A 21140-nucleotide genomic window follows, 5' to 3' on the forward strand; every position below is an offset into this window, starting at 1 on the left:
CCCCCTCCAGTCTCACCACCACCCCCCACCTCCCCCCCCTCCAGTCTCACCACCGCCCCCCACCTCCCCCCCCCTCCAGTCTCACCACCACCCCCCCTCCAGTCTCACCACCACCCCCCACCTCCCCCCCCTCCAGTCTCACCACCACCCCCCACCTCCCCCCCACCAGTCTCACCACCACCCCCCAACCTCGCCCCCCCAAGTCTCACCACCACCCCCCACCTCCCCCCCCAGTCTCACCACCACCCCCCACCTCCCCCCCCAGTCTCACCACCACCCCCCACCTCCCCCCCCAGTCTCACCACCACCCCCCACCTCCCCCCCACCAGTCTCACCACCACCCCCCCACCTCGCCCCCCAAGTCTCACCACCACCCCCCACCTCCCCCCCACCAGTCTCACCACCACCCCCCCACCTCGCCCCCCAAGTCTCACCACCACCCCCCACCTCCCCCCCACCAGTCTCACCACCTCCCCCCCACCAGTCTCACCACCACCCCCCCAGTCTCACCACCACCCCCCCAGTCTCACCACCACCCCCCCAGTCTCACCACCACCCCCCCAGTCTCACCAACACCCCCCCACCACCCCCCCCCCAGTCTCACCACCACCCCCCACCTCCCCCCACCACCCACCACCACCCCCCACACCACCCCCCACACCACCCCCCCACCACCCCCCCCACCACCCCCAACCACCCCCCACACCACCCCCCACCACCTCGCCCCCCCCACCACCTCGCCCCCCCCCACCACCTCGCCCCCCCCACCACCTCGCCCCCCCCACCACCTCGCCCCCCCAGTCTCACCACCACCCCCCACCTCGCCCCCCACCCCCTCTTCTCCAGTCTCACCGCCCCCCCAGTCTCACCCCCTCTTCTCCAGTCTCACCGCCCCCCCCACCCCCTCTTCTCCAGTCTCACCCCTCCCAATGTTAATTTTCTTCTACGTTCATATTTACTATGGATTTTGCATATGTAAAAGCATCATGGATTGTGTGATTTGATCCCTCGCTTCCCACAAATTGCTCAATGTTTTGTGAAACGTTTTTCCATTCAACATTTTTCTCAATGATTGAAATTTCTAATCTCCACAATAAAGATTTAAACAAAGTGAATTTAAAAAAATGTATTTCACAATAAAAGGTTTAAATGTACCCATTTCATGATCTGGTGCGTTTTTCAATGCCTTTATTAAAGCTTTTACCTGATGGCCTCAGCCTATCCAAATGCTAAAAAATCCAACTGACTTTAGTTTATTTTTTTTTAAAAGCCAGTGAAAATGGAGAGAGCCAGGACTGCGTCTGTGTCCATGTGTAGCTCACAGGCGTCAGCAGTTAGAATGCTTCCTTCCATTTTCTAACTGTTACCAAAACACAGGTAAAATAATTAGATAGACTTTGCTTCAAAATTCAATTTTTTTTGGATAAATATATTAAATGAATATGCATCATTTTTCTAGAACATAAGACAGAAGTTACAACAGATGTGTAATCAACACACTCATTTTTGTGTCAATCTCTCACCTTATTTTTTAAAATAAATTCTATAACCATCTTAAAAAAACTCAGTTCACCTGAATGAAGAAAATCTAGAAGAAATGTTTATAGAATTTTTAAAAAACTGAACAGAAACTGCTAGAACTAAAGAAAGATATTCCAGAAGTCCAGATGACTGAAAGGTCCTGGGAAATTAGGTACACTGCACAATTCAAATTCAGCTCCCAGTCACAGCTCTGAGCAAAAACATCACGTCTAAGACCAGGCTTTGGGACGACTGAGCACTTCCAGTAAAAACTTTAACAAAGGCATTAAAAGACAAAGATAACTTGGTGGATAAATTCACCAGTAAGTTATCTCAGCAGCAGCTCTGGTAGTGTGACTGTTGCCTGTAGGTAATTCGAGTGCTGCTAGAATTAAGTCAAAATGTTTATGTAGATTAGTCTTACCGAAAGACTGGCTCCTGTCTGAAACAACTCATATGGATATAGAATCCTCTCGTAGTGCGACCGTAACAGCGAGCCAATGCCCTTTCCTTGGGGGTAACTCATTCGACTGGCTACCTTTGCCCATTTTTTCTCCTTACACAGCACTTCAAATCCTCCCTCACTTGCAACCATCTGCAGGAGGGAAATGCAATCTTAATCAATATATTAGCAGTAAGTCTGGGCCATTCAAGATAAAATTAAACAAAATCTGCTGCTCTGATGGCTCAGTAGCGTGGATACTGAGCTATATGGACCAGAAAGATCCCACATTACATTCCTGTTCTGTGCTCAGAAAACCAGGATTCCTGCTCCTTGTCACAGCCCAATTCCTGTTGACACTCACTGGCTCGGCTTATACAGCAAGAACGACGATTTGAGTAAGGTATCAGACTGCCGTTCATGCCAGCACCTTCAGTGGAGAAAAGTGAGTGGGGAAAAAAAACTGATCAATCTGAATAAAACAAAACTCATTTTAAAAGGATTCAGAGTTTTAAGATCAAGAGCATTCTCAGCCCCAGAACTCCTCTCCTAACGTCCTATTTTGATCACTTTCTTGTGGACAAGCAGTTTTCAAGTTTTCCTTAACCTAACCAAACCTTAGTCTGTCCATATTTTACACCTTTTACACAGTAGCTAAATCAAAAATATAATTAAACACAGGTGAAATGCATGCTGCATGGCTGATAAAGTTAGAATTTTAATAACCTATTTCTTATTCATCTTGTTCTCAATATTTGTGTAGTTCGTGCTGCATTAAATTCCTCCCTCATGTCCCCAAGCCTTTATGAACCTGGACCTCTCAAAAGCAAAAGCTCTGACTGATAATCAACTTCAAGTGATGCAATCGTTAAGGGAAACAAAAAATAACCATGGGTAAAAATTTGACAGTTGCAAATGAAATCAAAACTGGCAAAAGTCCCATGCCATGATGATACCAACCCTGACAACAAACATTAGTATTCATTTCCTGATTCCCTAATCTCAATGCAGAATGCTCAACATTATAATTTTATATAGGAAATAAAGTTTGAAGCTCTACCAGGGAAATTGAAAATACACAAAAGATCATTCACTGTCCCTCAGAATCAGAGCAAGCAATCAGTGCACATTATAAACGATCACCATGAGCAGCCAGGCCAATTCAGTCTCCAAGTTACCATCCCACTCAGAAAGCAACCTTCTTCTCTTGATGCCTCACTGCCTCCAATCCGACAGAAACTGAAGTGGGGAATCAAAGGTCAATACCTACTACATGGTATAGCATGTTTAAACAGTGAGTGCACCATTTTAGATCAATAGCTTTTCCCAAAAATTAGAAATGATGAAAAATCAAATTAATCTTCACAGATGGATAATGCTAAAGGAGACAGATTTGGTAAAACATTTTATGCTGATTTTTTCTCTCCATACTCAATCCTGTGAGGTCTTCTCTCCTTATATGCATCGTATCAAGAGAATATAATAGCTTGCAGCCTGAGATACAGCTTTAGGGCAGAGGATATGCATCAATGCATTCAACATCCCGACTAGTGCAACAACAACTTGCATTTATATAGCGCCTTTAACAAAGTAAAACGTCCCAAGGAGCTGCACGTGAGCGTTATCAAGCAAGAATTGACACCGAACCAAAGAAAGAGGTATTAGGATGGGTGACTAAAAACTTGGCTCGAGGTAGGTTTTAACCATGGTCTTAAACGAGGAACAATGGAGAGGCGGAGAGGTTTAGCAAGGGAATTCCAGAGCTTAGGACCTAGACTCGACGATACAAATGCTCTCCTGGCCAGCCTCCCACCTTGCACCTCCATAAACTTGAGCTCATCCAAAACTCTGCTGCCCATATACTAATTCACACCAAGTCCCATTCACCCCCATCACCCCTGCGCTCACTGACCTGCATTGGCTCTCCGCCCAGAATGCTTCGATTTAAAAATTCTCATTCTTGTTTTCAAATCCCTCCATAGCCTCGCCCCTCCCTATCTCTGTAACCTCCTCCAGTCCTACAACCCTCTAAGAACACTGTGCTCTTCTAATTCTCTCCTCTTGCACATCCCCGATTTCCTTCACTCCACCATTGGCAGACGTGCCTTCAGCTGCCTAGGCTCTAAGCTCTGGAATTCCCTCCCTAAACCTCTATGCCTCCCTACCTCTCTCTCTCCTCTAAGACGCTCCTAAAAACCTACCTCTTTGACCAAGTTTTTGGTCACCTGTCCCAATATCTACTTATGTGGCTCGGTGTCAAATTTTGTTTGATAATGTTCCTGTGAAGCTCCTTGGGACGTTTTACCACGTTAAAGGCGCTATATAAATGCAAGTTGTTGTTGTAGTAGACAGGTGAAGGCACGGCCGCCAATGGTAGGGTGAAGAGAGTGGGGGATGCACAAAAGGCCAGAACTGGAGGGACACAAAGATCTCTGAGGGTTGTAGGGATGGAGAAGGTTACAGAGATAGTGAGGGGTGAGGCCATGGCGGAATTTGAACACTAGGATCAGGGTTTAAAAATCAAGGCGTTGCCGGACCAGGAGCCAACGTAGGTCAGCGAGCACAGGGGGCGAGTTAGGATACGGACAGCAGAGTTGAATGAGTTGAAGTTTACAAAGGGTGGAAGATTGGCGGCTAGCCAGGAGAGCATTGGAATAATCGAGTCTGGAGGTTAAAAAAAAGGCATCGACGAGAGTTTCAACAGCAAACGGGCTGAGGCAGTGACAGAGGTGGAAGTAGGCAGTCTTGATGACGGAGAGGAGGCGGAAGCTCCTTTTGGTCAAGTCGAACACCAAGTTTGCGAACAGTCTGGTTCAGCCTGAGGCAATGGCCAGGGTGGGGGATGGAATCGGTGGTCAGGGAACGGAGTTTGTGGCAGAGGCCAAAGAAAATGGCTTTGGTCTTCCCAATGTTTAAACAGGAGGAAATTGCAGCTCATCCAGGACCGGATGTCGGACAAGCAGGGTGACAAATCAGAGGTCGTGGCGGGGTCCTCTGAGGGACTCCAGAGGTAATTGTACAGGGGCAGGAAAAGAAGCCATGGTAGGAGCTTCTGTGGCCATGATTAGATAGGTAAGAATGGAACCAGGCGAGGGCAGTCCCACTCAGCTGGAGGAGAGGTGTTGGAGGAGGATGATGTGGCCAACCAGGTCAAAAGCTACAGATAGGTCGGGAAGGATGAGGTGGGATAGTTCATCATGGTCACAGTCACATAGGATGTCATTTGTGACTTTGATTAGTGCTGTGAAGGAGGCAGAACCCTGTTTGGAGACGTTCAAACATGGAGTTGCGTGAAAGATGGGAACAGATTTGGGAGGCGACAACATGTTCAAGAACTTTGGAGAGGAAAGAGAGATGAGAGATGGGGCGATAGTTTGCAAGAGCAGAGGGGTCAAGGGTTGTTTTTTCTTTTTAACGGGGGCGAGGTGATGATGGCAGATTTGAAAGGGAGGGGGACAATACCTAAGGAGAGGTCACCGTTTACAATATCGGTTAGCATGGAGGTCAGGAAGGGAAGTTGGGTGGTCAGCAGTTAAGTGGGAATAGGGTCGAGAGAGCAGGAAGTGGGTCTCGTGGACAAGAGGGGAGATAGGAGAGAAATGAGCAGCTTGTGATTTGTTTATAATATAGAAGGATTTACATTGAGTTAAATCAAAACTACAGCACAGAAACAGGCCATTTGGCCCAACTGGTATATACTGGCGTTTATGCTCCAAACGAGCCTCCTCCCTCCCTATTTCATCTAACCCTATCAGGACACCCATCTATTTCTTTATCCTCCATGTGCTTATCTAGCTTCCCTTTAAATGCATCCATGCTATTTGCCTCAACTACTCCTAGTGGTAGGTACCACTCCGGGTAAAGAAGTTTCTCCTGAATTCCTTATTAGATTTGTTAGCGACTATTTTATATTTATGAGCTCTGGTTTTGGACTCCCCCACAAGTGGAAACATTTTCTCTAAGTCTACCCTGTCAAAATCTTAAAGACCTCTATCAGGTCACCCCTCAGCCATCTCTTCTCGAGAAAAGAGCCCCAGCCTGTTCAGCCTTTCCTGCCAAGGATATCCTCTCAGTTCTAGTATCATCCTTGTGAATCATTTGTGCACCCTCTCCAATGCCTCTATCGCCTTTCTATAAGAATGGAGACCAAAACTGTGCACAGTACTTCAAGTGTGGTCTAACAAGGTTCTATACAAGTTTAACATAACTTAGAATCATAGTCATAGATTGGGCTGAATGGCATCCTGTGCTGTAACCATCGAGCCCGTGTCGGCTCTCTGCAAGAGCAATCTAGCTAGTCCCACTCCCATTCTCCATAGCCCTGCAATTTTTTTTCCTTCAAGTATTTATCCAATTCCCTTTTGAAAGCCACGATTGAATCTGCCTCCACCACCCTTTCAGGTAGCGCATTCCTGGTCATAACTACTTGATGGGTAAAAAAGCTTTTCCTCATGTCATCTTTGGTTCTTTTGCCAATCGCCTTAAGTGTGTCCTCTGGTTCTTGACCCTTCCACCAATGGGAACAGTTTCTCTCTATCTACTCTATCTAGACCCCTCTTTGCTTCTCTCAACTTCTTTGCTCTTCAATTCTATCCCTCTAGAAATGAACCCCAGTGCTTGATTAGCCTTTTTTACAGCCTTATTAACCTGCATCACTACTTTTAGTTATTTGTGTATCCGTCTCCCCTAGATCCCTTTGCTCCTCTAACCAGTTTAGACTCTATTATCCAAGCAGTATGTGGCCTTATTCTTCCTACCAAAATACATCACCTCACAATTATCTATAACTGAAGTTCATTTGCCAATTACATACCCATTCTGCAAGTTTATTAATGCATTCTTCCTTTGCATTAACCACACCCCCCAGTTTTGTATTGTCCGCAAATAATGAAATTGTATTTCCGATTCCCGAGTCCAAATCGTTTATGTAAATTGTGAACAACAGTGGTCCCAGCACCGATCCCTGTGGAACACCACTTCCCACCTTTTGCCAGTCTGAGTAGCTACCCTTAACCCCTACTGTGTTTTCTGTTTTGTAGCCAATTTGCTATCCATTCTGCTACCTGTCCCGACTCCACATGCTCCGACCTTAGCCATGAGTCTGCAATATGGTACCTTATCAAAGGCCTTTTGAAAATCCAAATATATTACATCTACTACATTCCCCATAGCTACTCTTTCTGTTACTTCTTCAAAGAATTCAATAAGGTTAGTCAAGAATGACTTTCCCTTCTGAAATCCATGCTGACTATTCTTTGTTAGACCGCACCTGGAGTACTGTGAGCAGTTCTGGGCACCGCACCTTCGGAAGGACATATTGGCCTTGGAGGGAGTGCAGCGTAGGTTTACTAGAATGATACCCAGACTTCAAGGGTCAAGTTATGAGGAGAGATTACACAAATTGGGGTTGTATTCTCTAGAGTTTCGAAGGTTAAGGGATGATCTGATCGAAGTTTAAAAGATATTAAGGGGAACGGATAGGGTGGATAGAGAGAAACTATTTCCGCTGGTTGGGAATTCTAGGAGTAGGGGGCACAGTCTAAAAATTAGAGCCAGACCTTTCAGGAGCGAGATTAGAAAACATTTCTGCACACAAAGGGTGGTAGAAGTTTGGAACTCTCTTCCGCAAACGGCAATTGATACTAGCTCAATTGCTAAACTTAAATCTGAGATAGATAGCTTTTTGGCAACCAAAGGTATTAAGGGATATGGGCCAAAGGCAGGTATATGGAGCTAGATCACAGATCAGCCATGATCTTATCAAATGGCGGAGCAGGCACGAGGGGCTGAATGGCCGACTCCTGTTCCTATGTTATATTTTCAGTTTCTAGATGTTTTTCTATTATATCTTTGAGTAAGGATTCCATTATCTTTCCTACCACTGACGTTAACCTAACTGGACTATAGTTTCCTGGACTTGTTCTAGCTCCCTTTTTAAATACAGAACAACATTAGCTGTCCGTCAGTCCTTTTTCTAATGATTTTTTTATATGTATGTAATAATACCTCTGCTATCTCCTCTCTAGCTTCTTTTAATATTCGTGGATGCAATCCATCCGGTCCAGGGGTCTTATCCTCCCTAAGTTTGATTAGTTTCGCAATTATTTCCCCCCTTTCTATCTTAAATGTTTTAATATCTTTTTCAATCTCTTTTTCTAATATCCCTCCCACCTTGTTAGTCTCCCTCAGTAAATACTCTAATTAGTATAGCTACTCCACCCCCTTTCTTCCTTCCCTATCCTTTCTAAATATATTTTATCCTGCAATAGTTAACTGCCGGTCCTGTTCCTTATGTAGCCATGTTTCAGTTATCCCTACCACATCTGGCTCCTCGCTATGAATTATTGCTTCTAGTTCCCCCGTCTCATTTCGGATGATTCAAATTGCCTTAGTGCTTTTAAAGTGGATCTGCTGAAACAGGTCTAAACATGCGTGTCACTAAGATAATGTCCAGCAAGTGTCCAGATAGTGTCCAATGCTCAATCAAAATTTGGTAACAAAACAAGGAAAGGGCAGCCTGAAATTAAGAGCCAGGGATAGACACCTGTGATGTTATTCGGGTGTACACAGAGCACGTCGATTAAACAAGTATATTGTTCAATTTTTCTTCTCATCATACTGCCTGTGCAGAAAAAAAAACAAAATATGTAGAATTATTCCTCTAAGTGGGCTGAAGGTCTGACCTTACTGAGGGTGTATAAATCCAACATTTTCCTCTCCACATGTGGGATTTTCAGCGTGGATCCCTGCAGTTCCCAGAATTTTGCTATATGATCTAGAAAGTTCAACTTCACTCGGGTCTGTGCCTGAAAGCATACAACACAACCTTGTTCAGTTAGGAACGTTATTAAAAATCTGTACACCAACTCATTCAATACAATGTTATATTAACCCAACGACAAATGGTTATGAATATGAACAAAAACAAAATCTTTCTTTCAAAAAGAAAAACTTGAATGAAAGTATTAAAAGACAAGATAATTCAATAGGTAAAATCGATCATGTAAAATTGATTTTTTATTTATTTTGGACAATATAAATTTCAGTTAGGGGAAAAAAATGGCAGACAATATTTTTCAGAAAGCATTTTGAATGGCATGCGGGGGAAACATAATACAATTCTCCACAGTAATGTGACAGGTAACAGTTCCAGCTAAATATCAATATTTTAACATTGGAATTCCCATTGGCAATCTTTACATAGCAGGAAGCAATAGTGTGCACTCCATGTACAAATATCTATAAATATAATAAAACTCTTGCATATAGCACACACTTTCTCCAAGTGCAACACTGACTTTGGTACTACATCCAGCTCTAATTCTTCTATTTACCTAAGCTCATTCCTCCCAAATTTATTCATTTATAAATTTACATTGAAAAATGGACACATTCATCTGAACTTTGGCTAACCCTACTGGGTGGTGACGAGACCGATGTAGAATACAAATGGAAAATCTTTGAATGATAAAAAAATTTATTCCACCTTTTGACAATTGGGACATGTTCACTGGACAGCGAAGTTGTTTAGGGGGACGGTCTCCGTCTAAACCTGGGAGCACAAAGGCTGGCACAGGGTAATGAGCTTGCTTTCAAGATCCATTTAAACTAGATCAGCATGGGGATAATGCAGATATGTTTGAAGTTAGTTGTACTAACCTTGATCATTGCATAGACTCTAAACATGCAGTTAAACCAGGTAAGGGGCATACAAGAATAAATAACTAAGGTAGATGAGAGACCTTTAAATTGTTTCTATGTAAAGGAGTGTATGCAAGGAGTGTTAGAAACAAATTGTTAGAACTGCAATCATATGCTGTCTTGGAAAAATTAGGTATTTTATGGATTTCTGAGACATGGCTAGATGAAAGAAATAGGACAGAAATTCACCTAAAAGGCTCCAAGGGATTCAGGAAAGATAGAGTAGGTCACAGAGGAGGTGGGGTTGCTATTTTTAAATCAGTGAGAAACTAATGGCTCAAGAGACTTGATTTTGCCTCATTAGGTACACCTGAGGCTATCTGGGTTCAAGTGGACCAAGCTCATGGGCAGAGACTAATTATTGGTCATTGTTAAAGACCCCCAGGTCAGACACCTGAAAGTGGAGTTACTATGGAAACAGATTTCTAAAGCCTCTGTTTGAGGGGTGATTTTAATTTTCCTGGAATTCAGTGGCACGATGATTGTGGTGGGAAGTGCAGCTGGAAGATTTGCTGAATTTTTCTCAACACATCAATGAAGTAACCAGGGATAATCATATATTAAATCTAGTAGTGAGCCTGAGCTCATATCGGGACTCCATGCAGGGTCAACAATGACCACAACATTATAAGGCTTAGACCACATCATTATAAAGATAAAACCACAACATTATAAGGTTTCAATTGGCTGGTAGAGCCAAAGTACTGAAAATCTAGAAACTTGTACCAGATTTCAGAAGGACAAACTTCGCTAAAATGGCAGAAGATTTGAAACAGGTTAATTGGCTAACCCTACTGGGTGGTGACGAGGCCGATGTAGAATACAAATGGAAAGTTTTTAAGAACAAGATGAAAAAATGTGGAAGACAAATATGTGCCCAAAGTCAAAAGAAGGAAGTGCGATAAGAAGTCAAGGTGACTGACTGGTCAGGTACAAAGACAAAGATATAAACAAAAATGTTTCCACAATCTAAAGGCATTTAATACTCAACTAAACAGAGTAGCTAAAGGAAATACGGCTGCAATTAGATCAGCTAAAAGGATGATGGTAAAGTGGATTGTAAACAACTGTGGAAGTAATGAGAAAAGTTTTTCAGTTATGTCAAGAGTCAGAGGACTGTCAAAGACTGTATTGGGCCATTGATGAATGCTCAAAGACAGGTTACGAAGGACACACTGGGTATGGCGGAAATAATAAACGCGTACTTTGCACGGCCTTCACTCTTGAAGACGATGCTCTACTGTTAGAATTTAATGATGTTAATAATAAAACTAGTAATATTAACATAGATTAACATATTGTTTTAGATGGAATTAAGAACCTGAAAATAGATGGAGCAGCCAGGCCTGATGATATCCACCCGAAGGTCTTCAGGGAGATGGGACACATGCTGGGCGAGCCCCTTGCCCATATTTTTAATAGGTCACTGCACTCTAGGATTGTTCCCGTAGAGTGGAAGGAGTCTAATGTAATGCCCATCTTTAAAAGGGAGACAAGCCGGACCCAGGTAACTATAGACCATCAGTTTGACATCAGTAATAGGAAAAATGCTTTGAGGGAACCATTCGGGATGTAATATATGATTACTTAGATAGAGAGGGACATACTAGGGACACCCAACATGGCTTCAAAAAAAGACATGTCTTACAAATTTGATTATATTTTTTTGAAGAAGTTACCAAGATGGTGGATGAGGGAAGCCCAGTGGACATTGTCCACTCAGACTTCCAAAAAGCTTTTGACAAGGTACGGCACAAGAGACTTCTCTGCAAGATCGAAGCCTCTGGTATTAGTGGTAATATATTGAGCTGGATTGAGAACTGACTGGAAGGCCACAAGCAGAAAGTAGTTACAGATGGATTTGGATCTGTTTGGAGGCTGGTCACCAGTGGTGTCCCACAGGGATCGGTGTTGGGACCGTTGCTCTTTACTATTTTTATTAATGATTTGGATGTAGGTGTTGGGGGCACGATCTGCAAATTTGCAGAAGATACCAAGATCTGTGCGAGTGTCAGGACTGTAGGTGATGCTCGAAGGCTTCAGGTGGATCTTGATGTGTGGGGGGACTGGGCTCGTGACTGGCAAATGGTCTTTAACTTGGAAAAGTGCATGTGGGCAGGGTGAACGTTCAACCCTCCAGGGAAAAACATTAAAGAAGGTGGAGAGAGAGATCTGGGAGTTCTAGTTCTAGGTTCACGAACAATGCCGTGAAGAGATCGCTGGGGCGAGTCGGGTGTTGAGGTGCATTTTTGGACAGTTGACTATAAGACAAAGCGTACTATTTTGTCCTTGTACAAGACCTTGATCAGGCCTCATTTGGAATACTGTGTGCAGTTTTGGTCACCTAACATGGTGGGTGATATTGAGGCTTTGGAAAGGGTGCAGAGGAGGGTCACAAGATTAATTCCCAGTTTAAAGCACCTTTAGATAGGCTAAAAGAGCTGGGTCTCTACACTTCAGAGTAGCGTAATCTTAGGGGTGATCTGACTGAGGTTTATAAGATGATGAAAGGAATAGATTGTACTCCAGTTAACAGCTTGTTCCAATTAAATAGGTTAGCGAGGAACAGGGGTCACAATTTTAAGTTGTACAAGGCCAGATCGAGGTTAGATGTCAGGAGGTGGTTCTTTCCTCAGAATAGTGGACCTCTGGAACAGGCTGTCGGCTCGTGGCTGTGGATGCCAATTCACTGATTTCCTTCAAGTGAGAGCTGGACCTATTGCTGGCTGGGGCAGTGATCACCTCTTCCAAAGGGAAGGTAATACAATGCATAGAATTATCAGGGCCAGATTGATGGTACTTGGGTGGGTGGTAGAGAACGAGGATTTTAAGGGCGATGCGAGAGGAGTGAAACAAGATGAGGCACTGAAGGGAGAAGATGCCAGAGGAGCAGGGGGACAGACCAAGGTGTGATTTGGTGATAAGGGCCACACCGCCACCACGGCAGTCTGGGCGGGCAAGTGGTGGAAGGTATAGCCAGGCAGGGTGGCTTCATTAAGGGGGAAGGTGTCATCACTCGTCAGCCAGATTTCTGTCAAGGATATGATGTCGATGCAATCATCCACAATGAGGTTATGGATGGCAAGGGCCTTGTTCACAAGTGAAGGGGCATTCTAGAGGGAGACGAGGAGAGGGGTGGCGATTGTTGATCCATTGGTCGAGTCAAATGGTTCAGCAGTGGGAGGGGCCAGTGGGACGGGAAGGAGGTTGGCAAGATTAGCCCACAGCAGGCGTGCTGGGTGGAAAGGTCAGTGAGAGGGGAGGATGGGGTTACTGCTCAGAAGGAAGCAGCAACGAGTGCCTCAATGGGTCCTTCGGAGAATCCTGTACCAGCACTGAGGGAAGCTGTGGGTTTATCCAAGTGGAAGTTAAGCCTCGGACAGCAGCAGGAGACCAAGAAGGTTGAGGAGTAGTAAAAGGTTGGGGTAGGGATTTGGGGGAGTGAAGTACCCAAGAGGGGAAAAATGAAAGGAGGCATGACCAGGTAACAAGGCGGCGAGGAGACAGGATAGAAGGGCCCAAGAGGGAAAAAGAGCAGAAAAGGTAAAGGAAGATAGAAGTAATGAGCTCGGGTCTGGTGCAACAGCCAAAATGCACACGCAAATGGACACAGGGAAACACAGGTTACATACACGTGGCAAATGTTACAATAGATATGTCCTGGTTGTAAACGAAGATTAAGGAGGGGACAATAGGAGACAGTCCAAGGTTAAAAGTCAAATGTATCATGGTGGGGTGAAGTTAACTTGCTGATAGGGTGGAGTCAGCAGACATCAACGAACTTATGGCAAGGTCCGGAGGTTGAGTGAGTCCTGAGCTGTGTGAGGCGGAAGAGTATCAGTGGATGCAATACTAGGAGGTATTTCTGTGGAAAATGGAGACCCAGGGAGGCGTGGAGAATCGACCATGAGCCAACATAAGTTGATCCAGGGTCCAGCGGAGATCAGTATTGGCCTCGGTGACCAGTAGTGCACACTAACAGATCCAGTATACCAGTGGAGGGGTGAATGGAGTCAGCGACAGTGGAAGGCAGGCGAGAAGCGGCAGAGCAAAGGTTATTCAGCAAGTCCAGCAGACTCCAGAGTAGGATGGGAACCAGCAGAAACAGATCAGAGCCAGCTCAGCTCAGCGTGGAGTGATGATACTAGGATTGAGGTGACCCAGCAGAAAAAACAGGCTCCGTCGAAAAGAACGGCGAAGTTGGAAGGTAAACACTGATCGGGGCAGGGAGCAGGGAGCAAGTAAACTGAGGAAGGGGAAGGGAACTCCTAAAATGTGTGCAAGACTCCTTACTCAAGCAGTATGTCTGTATATCTACAAGGGGAGAGGCACTGCTCAATCGTGTTCTGAATAATGAATAATAGTGCAGGTAGTTGAGTTAAATGTGATAAGGTCCAAATTGTAACGATACAAAATCAAGAGAACCAGCATGGAATTGGTAGATTTTAGAAAGATGAGCGAGCTAGCCGAGGTGAGAAGGAAAGAAAAATTGCCACAGATCTGTCGGGCAACAGTGGGATATTTTTAAAACGGAGATTGCAAAGTTGAATAAACACATCCTATTAAAAATTACTAATTCAAATTCCAGAATGCGTGGAGAAATAAAGAGGCGAAAAACAAACTAGAATTGAAGAGGAGGGCAAAATAGGCTTGATTGAGAGAACATGGGAAAATAAGGACAGATGTTGAGGGATCAGGAGTGAACAGGACACTGAAAAGAGAATCTCTTAAAAACTAAAAACTGTAAAGTATCCCACAAATATATCAGTAAAAAGAGAATTGTTAAAAGTGAGGTGGGACCAGGGAAGAGGATAATGAATTAGAGCATAAACAGAAATTGACAAGTAGTTTACAAAAGAGCAGAAGGGAAATCCTCAATTTTTTTTTGTTCGTTCATGGGGTGTGGGCATCGCTGGCGAGGCTGGCATTTATTGCCCATCCCTAATTGCCCTCGAGAAGGTGGTGGTGAGCCGCCGCCTTGAACCACTGCAGTCCGTGTGGTGACGGTTCTCCCACAGCGCCGTCAGATAGGGAGTTCCAGGATTGTGACCCAGCGACGATGAAGGAACGGCGATATATTTCCAAGTCAGAATGGTGTGTGACTTGGAGGGGAACGTGCAGGTGGTGTTGTTCCCATGTGTCTGCTGCTCTTGTCCTTCTAGGTGGTAGAGGTCGCGGGTTTGGGAGGTGCTGTCGAAGAAGCCTTGGCGAGTTGCTGCAGTGCATCCTGTGGATGGTACACACTGCAGCCACTGTGCGGCGGTGGTGAAGGGAGTGAATGTTTAGGGTGGTGGATGGGGTGCCAATCAAGCGGGCTGCTTTGGTTAAAAGTGAGACGAGAAATATTACAATAAAAAGCTAAGCTAAAGGAGGAAAAATGCTACAACCAAACGGAATACATCCCCCTCCCCACCATCGTATCCCTCCCCATACCCCCCTCTGAAACAGGCCCCATATAATAACAGCCTGAACTGCAACAGGCCCCAGATGATGACAGCAGAATGGGGAAATTCATGTTCGGGGGAAAAAGAGAGGCACATAATACAACAGCAATCTATTCAGGCTTCATCAGACTCAATGCAGCTTCCCTCTCACCTCTAGCTCATTGAGTCGCTGAACTCTTGGTGTAAAGTGGAAGTTTTTCACCTCACAGGCAAAAGGTGGTTGCCAATCCTGAAAAAGGAAAAGAAACTGAAAGCTTCTGTCTCGAGTAAAGCCCACATCGTCTCCTCATTGGCAAGTAGAGATTTTAAAAAAGTTTCTGAACAATCCTTGAAGGCAATCACACAACATTTGCGAATTTGACAACTCAATTCATATGGTTTCCTTACCTCCCTCCCCAATTCATTCAAGTTAATACCGTATGATTCTATTACCTTAAGGTGCCAGCCATGGTTCAGTGGGTAGCACTCTCAACTCTGAGTCAGAAGGTTGTGGTTCAAGTCCCACTCCAGAGACTTGAGCACATATTCTCGGCTGACAAATCAATGCACACTTCAGTGGAATACTGCACAGTTGGAGGTGCCGTTTTTTGAATGAATTGTTAAACCAAGGCCCTGTCTACTTGTTCAGGTGGACATAAAAGATCCCATGGCAGTGTTCAAGGAAGAGCAGGGGAGTTCTTCCTGGTACCCTGGCCAATATTTATCCTTCAACCAAAATCGCAATAACAGTTTAATTGGTCGTTTATCTCATTGCTGTTTGTGGGACCTCGCTGTGTGTAAATTGACTGCCGCATTTCCTATATTACAACAGTGACTGCACTTCAAAATAACTTAATTAGCTGCAAAGAGCTCTGGGGTGTCCAGAGGCCGCGAAAGGAGTTATCTAAATGTACATCTTTCTTTCTTAGCTCTTTCCGAACTTCAGCAGCGGTTAGTTGTCTGAACTTTTTACAAATGTGAGAGGAACCCTGGAAAACATAGTCATCACACATTCAGTAAACTTTTAGTCAATGTGATGCGCAATCTTTTTGTGTTTCTAGTGTTACCATGGTGCCCTGCAGGTCACTATAAGGTTCAACACCATGCTTCTATTAATTTGCACATACCTCGGTTGCTGATACATATAGACCTTGGTATTTTGATTTGAAATGTGTGGCAACAGCACTAAACAACCTTTTCTAAACCTCCATGAAATTCAAGCAGGACAAACCAGTCAGCAAGAAACAGGAGCAAAAATAGAATAGTTTTGGACACATTGTTGCAAGAATACCCGAAGAGCCATGGAAAGAATATAGTGAAGATTCACTGGAATTAAATCAGGAATGAGAGATTGTGTGTTATTAAGAAAAACGCAAAAGATTAACTTTGTTCCAGGTTACTGATGTGAGACAACATTAATTAAAATGGAATTGAATTGGTATTTGAAAACGAAATAAAGAACAAACATTTATATAGCACTTTTCACGACCTTGGGAGGTTCCAAAGTGCCTCACAGCCAATGAAGTACTTTTAAAGTGTAATGTAGGGAGGTGTGATGTAAAGAAGAGATCTCGAAAGGACATGGAAATGGGATTACAGCAGAAATCTCCAGTCGAAGGGCTAGCAAAGGCACAGGCTGAATGGTCCTGGCAGAACCCAAACTGAGCATTTTTTTATTATTCATTCATGGGATGTGAGCGTCACTGGCAAGACTAGCATTTATTGCCCATCCCTAACTGCCCTTGAGAAGGTGGTGGTGAGCGCCTTCTTGAACCACTGTAGTCAGTGTGGTGAAGGTTCTCCCACAGGTAGGGAGTTCCAGGATTTTGACCCAGCGGCGATGAAGGAACGGCGATATATTTCCAAGTCAGGGTGGTGTGTGACTTGGAGGGGAACGTGCAGGTGGTGTTGTTCCCACGTGCCTGCTGTTCTTGTCCTTCTAGGTGGTAGAGGTCGCGGGTTTGGGAGGTGCTGTCAAAGAAGCCTTGACGAGTTGCTGCAGTGCATCCTGTGGATGGTACACACTGCAGCCTCGGTGCACCGGTGGTGGAGGGAGTGAATGTTTAAGTGGTGGATGGAGTGCCATTCAAGTGGGCTGCTTTATCCTGGATGATGTCAAGCTTCTTGAAGCTGCACTCATCCAGGTAAGTGGAGAGTATTACATCACACTCCTGACTTGTGCCTTGTAGATGGTGGAAAGGCTTTGGGGAGTCAGGAGCTGAGTCACTCGCCTCAGAATACCCAGCCTCTGCCCTACTCTTGAAGCCACAGTATTTATATGGCTGGTCCAGTTAAGTTTCTGGTCAATGGTGACCCCCAGGATGTTGATGGTGGGGGATTCGGCGATGGTAATGCCGTTGAATGTCAAGGGGAGTTGGTTAGACTCGCTCTTGTTGGAGATGGTCAGTGCCTGGCACTCGTCTGGCGCGAATGTTACTTGCCACTTATCAGCTCAAGCCTGGATGAGCAGGTTATTGGTGCATAAGTGCCGCTTAATAGCACTGTTGATGACACCTTCCATCACTTTGCAGATGATTGAGAGTGGACTGATGATGGTAATTGAATTTGTCCTGCTTTTGTGGACAGGACATACCTGGGCAATTTTCTACTTTGTCGGGTAAATGCCAGTGGTGTACCAATTTTTGCTTTCAATCCACCTGGACTAGATCCCTTTTTAACTCACTGAAATTAGCCCTCCTCCAGTTAAGTACTTTCAAATTTGATTGTGCCTTGTCTTTTCCCATAACTTTTCTAAACCTAATGGTAGTGAGATCACTGTTCCCCAAATGCTCCCCACTTAAACATACTCCATTTGCCCCATTCATTCTGCAGAACTAGATCCAACACTGCTTCCTTCCTCGTTGGGCTGGAAACACACTGTTCAAGAAAATTCTCTTGTCCATTTCAGGAATTCCTCCCCCTCTTTGCCCTTTACACTGTTACTGTCCCAGTCTATATTGGGACAACTGAAGTCCCTCATTATCACTACTGTGTAGTTCTTGCATCTTTCTGTAATTTGCTCCTCTAGCTCTTTCCCACTATTTGGTGGCCTATAGCATACACCCAGTAGCATAATAGCTCCTCTATTGTTCCTTAACATAGTTTATTTGACCCCTCGACTACATCTTCCCTCTCCAGTGCTATAGTAGTTTCTTTGATCAATACTCCAACCTCCTTCCTTTCTTTCCTTCCCTATCTTTCCTGACTACCTTGTAGCCAGGAATATTAAGTACCCAATCCTTCCCTTTTTTGAACCAGGTCTCTGTTATTGCCACTATATCATAGTCCCATGTGCCGACTTGAGCCTGCAGCTCACCAACCTTATTTCCATGCTACATGCATTTATGCACATGCACTCCAAACTCATTTTAGACTGCCTCACATTTGCCCCCTGTCTGATCCCTCCTATTTCTGAACTATTCTTTAATCTAGTTCTATTTGTTCCTCCCAGTCCTCTGTACACCTTGTTTCTCCTCTCCAATGTTTCATGCTGGTTCCCATAACCCTCCCCCACAGCACTAATTAACCTCCCCACAAGGACACTGGTCCCAGCTCTGTTGAGGTGCAACTCATCCATCTTGAACAGATCCCTCCTGCCCCAGGAATCTAAAGCCCTCCTTCCTGCCCCAATCCTCCAGCCACGCATTAACCTGTCTTATCCTACTATTCCTATATTCAGTAGTATAGGAACCTTAGCACCCCCATCCCAGTGTTACCAAAGCCCAGTGGTGCTAACAGATGCTGACTTCTAACTTGCTATATATCATGTGCTTTAAAAAGATTAGAAAGAAACTCACTACACAGGTAAAGGAATATGTATAATTACCAAGGCCACTAATTAGCTTTCACAGAAAAATGGATCGAACCAGGGAATTTGATTCTCAAAGCACCAACAAATCCCAAATACCATGCAATAAGAACAGAATTTAACTTAGAAAACACCTTATGCAGAATACACTTCACGTGTAGAATTACTTAAACATCTCCCACCATTCAGTAACCAAGGAAGTGAAGCACTCAATGATCAAAAAACACTGCTTTTCGTCTTACCATTTCACAACAAATGTACAAAGGGGTTAAAGTATTCATACATATGCAATGCATATGAATATTGAAATGACATTCCCAACGATGGTGTCTATTACCCATTTTTTATTTACAAATGAGGAACACAACTTCCACACGTGGCTAGTGGCTAACGTATTGGACAACACTGGTCTACCATAAATACCCTCGAGTTCATTAGCGTCAGTTGCTCCAGTAAGTAGTCTGAGCATCTTACTTTTATAGGCGTTGATTCACACTGCCCTACACTGTAACAATGAACCCCCTTCTGAGTCTTAGAACATGTGTTTCTTGAATCTCTCCAAAGGTGGACTGAGTCAACACTGGCTGAGACAAGATTCAGCTCTTTAAGCTGCTTTATTTCACAGTAATGATCAAAAGAACAGGGGTAGGCCATTCAGCCCTTCGAGTCTGTTCCGTCAATCAGTTAGATCATGGTTGATTTATACCCCTTCATTTACCTGCCTTTGATCCATATCCTTTGATACCCTTACCTCATAAAAATTTATCCATCTCAAGCTTCAAAATTTCAACATCCACAGCCTTCTGGCGGAGAGGGTTCTAGATTTCCACTACCCTTTGTGTGATAAAGTGTTTCTCGATTTCACTCCTAAATGGCCTTGTTCTAATTTTATTATGCTCCCTTGTTCAGGATTCCCTTAGTTTAGTTCGTACTTATCTTTGCATGATATTAAAATAATGGAGACGCTCCACTCCCTATTTCAGTAGGCTGTGTTAGAACATAAGAAATTGGAGCAGGAGTAGGCCAATCGGCCCCTCGAGCCTGCTCCGCCATTCAATAAGATCATGGCTGATCTGATCCCAACCACAAATCTAAAGAACACAAGAAGTCGGAGCAGGACCCGGCCACATAGCCCCTGGGCCCTCTCCGCCACCCACAGGGCATTGACCGATCCGAACTCAGCTTCATGTCCAATTTCCTGCCCGCTCCCCGTAACCCCTAATTCCCTTTACTTCTAGGAAACTGTCTATTTCTGTTTTAAATTTATCTAATGATGTAGCTTCCACAGCTTCCTGGGGCAGCAAATTCCACAGACCTACCACCCTCTGAGTGAAGAAGTTTCTCCTCATCTCAGTTTTGAAAGAGCAGCCCCTTATTCTAAGATTATGCCCCCTAGTTCTAGTTTCACCCATCTTTGGGAACATCCTTACTGCATCCACCCGATCAAGACCCTTCACAATCTTATATGTTTCAATAAGATCGCCTCTCATTCTTCTGAACTCCAATGAGTAGAGTCCCAATCTACTCAACCTCTCCTCATATGTCCGCCCCCTCATCCCCGGGATTAACCGAGTGAACCTTCTAATGTTCCTTAACAAACATTATCTCTCTGCATCCTGAGTGTACCTTTCTGCCTCAAGCTGTTGTTCTGTTTCAATAGATTTACTGTCTTTTGGGGGGGGGGGGGAGGGGGGAGAGACAGCGGGGGGAGGGGGGAGAGACAGCGGGGGGAGGGGGGAGAGACAGCGGGGGGAGGGGGGAGAGACAGCGGGGGGAGGGGGGAGAGACAGCGGGGGGAGGGGGGAGAGACAGCGGGGGGAGGGGGGAGAGACAGCGGGGGGAGGGGGGAGAGACAGCGGGGGGAGGGGGGAGAGACAGCGGGGGGAGGGGGGAGAGACAGCGGGGGGAGGGGGGAGAGACAGCGGGGGGAGGGGGGAGAGACAGCGGGGGGAGGGGGGAGAGACAGCGGGGGGAGGGGGGAGAGACAGCGGGGGGAGGGGGGAGAGACAGCGGGGGGAGGGGGGAGAGACAGCGGGGGGAGGGGGGGAGAGACAGCGGGGGGAGGGGGGGAGAGACAGCGGGGGGAGGGGGGAGAGACAGCGGGGGGAGGGGGGAGAGACAGCGGGGGGAGGGGGGAGAGACAGCGGGGGGAGGGGGGAGAGACAGCGGGGGGAGGGGGGAGAGACAGCGGGGGGGAGGGGGGGAGAGACAGCTGGGGGAGGGGGAGAGACAGCGGGGGGAGGGA

The 21140-nt window shown here is 45.3% G+C and overlaps 1 protein-coding gene across 2 annotated transcripts in view; it reads right to left on the reverse strand.

The window, feature by feature from the left end:
• Nucleotides 1-21140, reverse strand: part of kdm5a (lysine demethylase 5A) — a 241156-nt gene that overhangs the window by 218703 nt on the left and 1313 nt on the right. For both annotated transcript variants that reach the window (XM_067999950.1, XM_067999951.1), the window contains exons 2-4: nt 15260-15337; nt 8647-8769; nt 1946-2116 (exon numbers count right to left, since the gene is read on the reverse strand). In XM_067999950.1, the coding sequence (XP_067856051.1) occupies nt 1946-2116; nt 8647-8769; nt 15260-15337 (372 nt within the window). The remainder of the gene's footprint in view (nt 1-1945; nt 2117-8646; nt 8770-15259; nt 15338-21140) is intronic.

The sequence above is a fragment of the Heptranchias perlo genome, chromosome 18 (assembly GCF_035084215.1).
Source record: "Heptranchias perlo isolate sHepPer1 chromosome 18, sHepPer1.hap1, whole genome shotgun sequence".
NCBI classification, from domain to species: Eukaryota; Metazoa; Chordata; class Chondrichthyes; order Hexanchiformes; family Hexanchidae; genus Heptranchias; species Heptranchias perlo.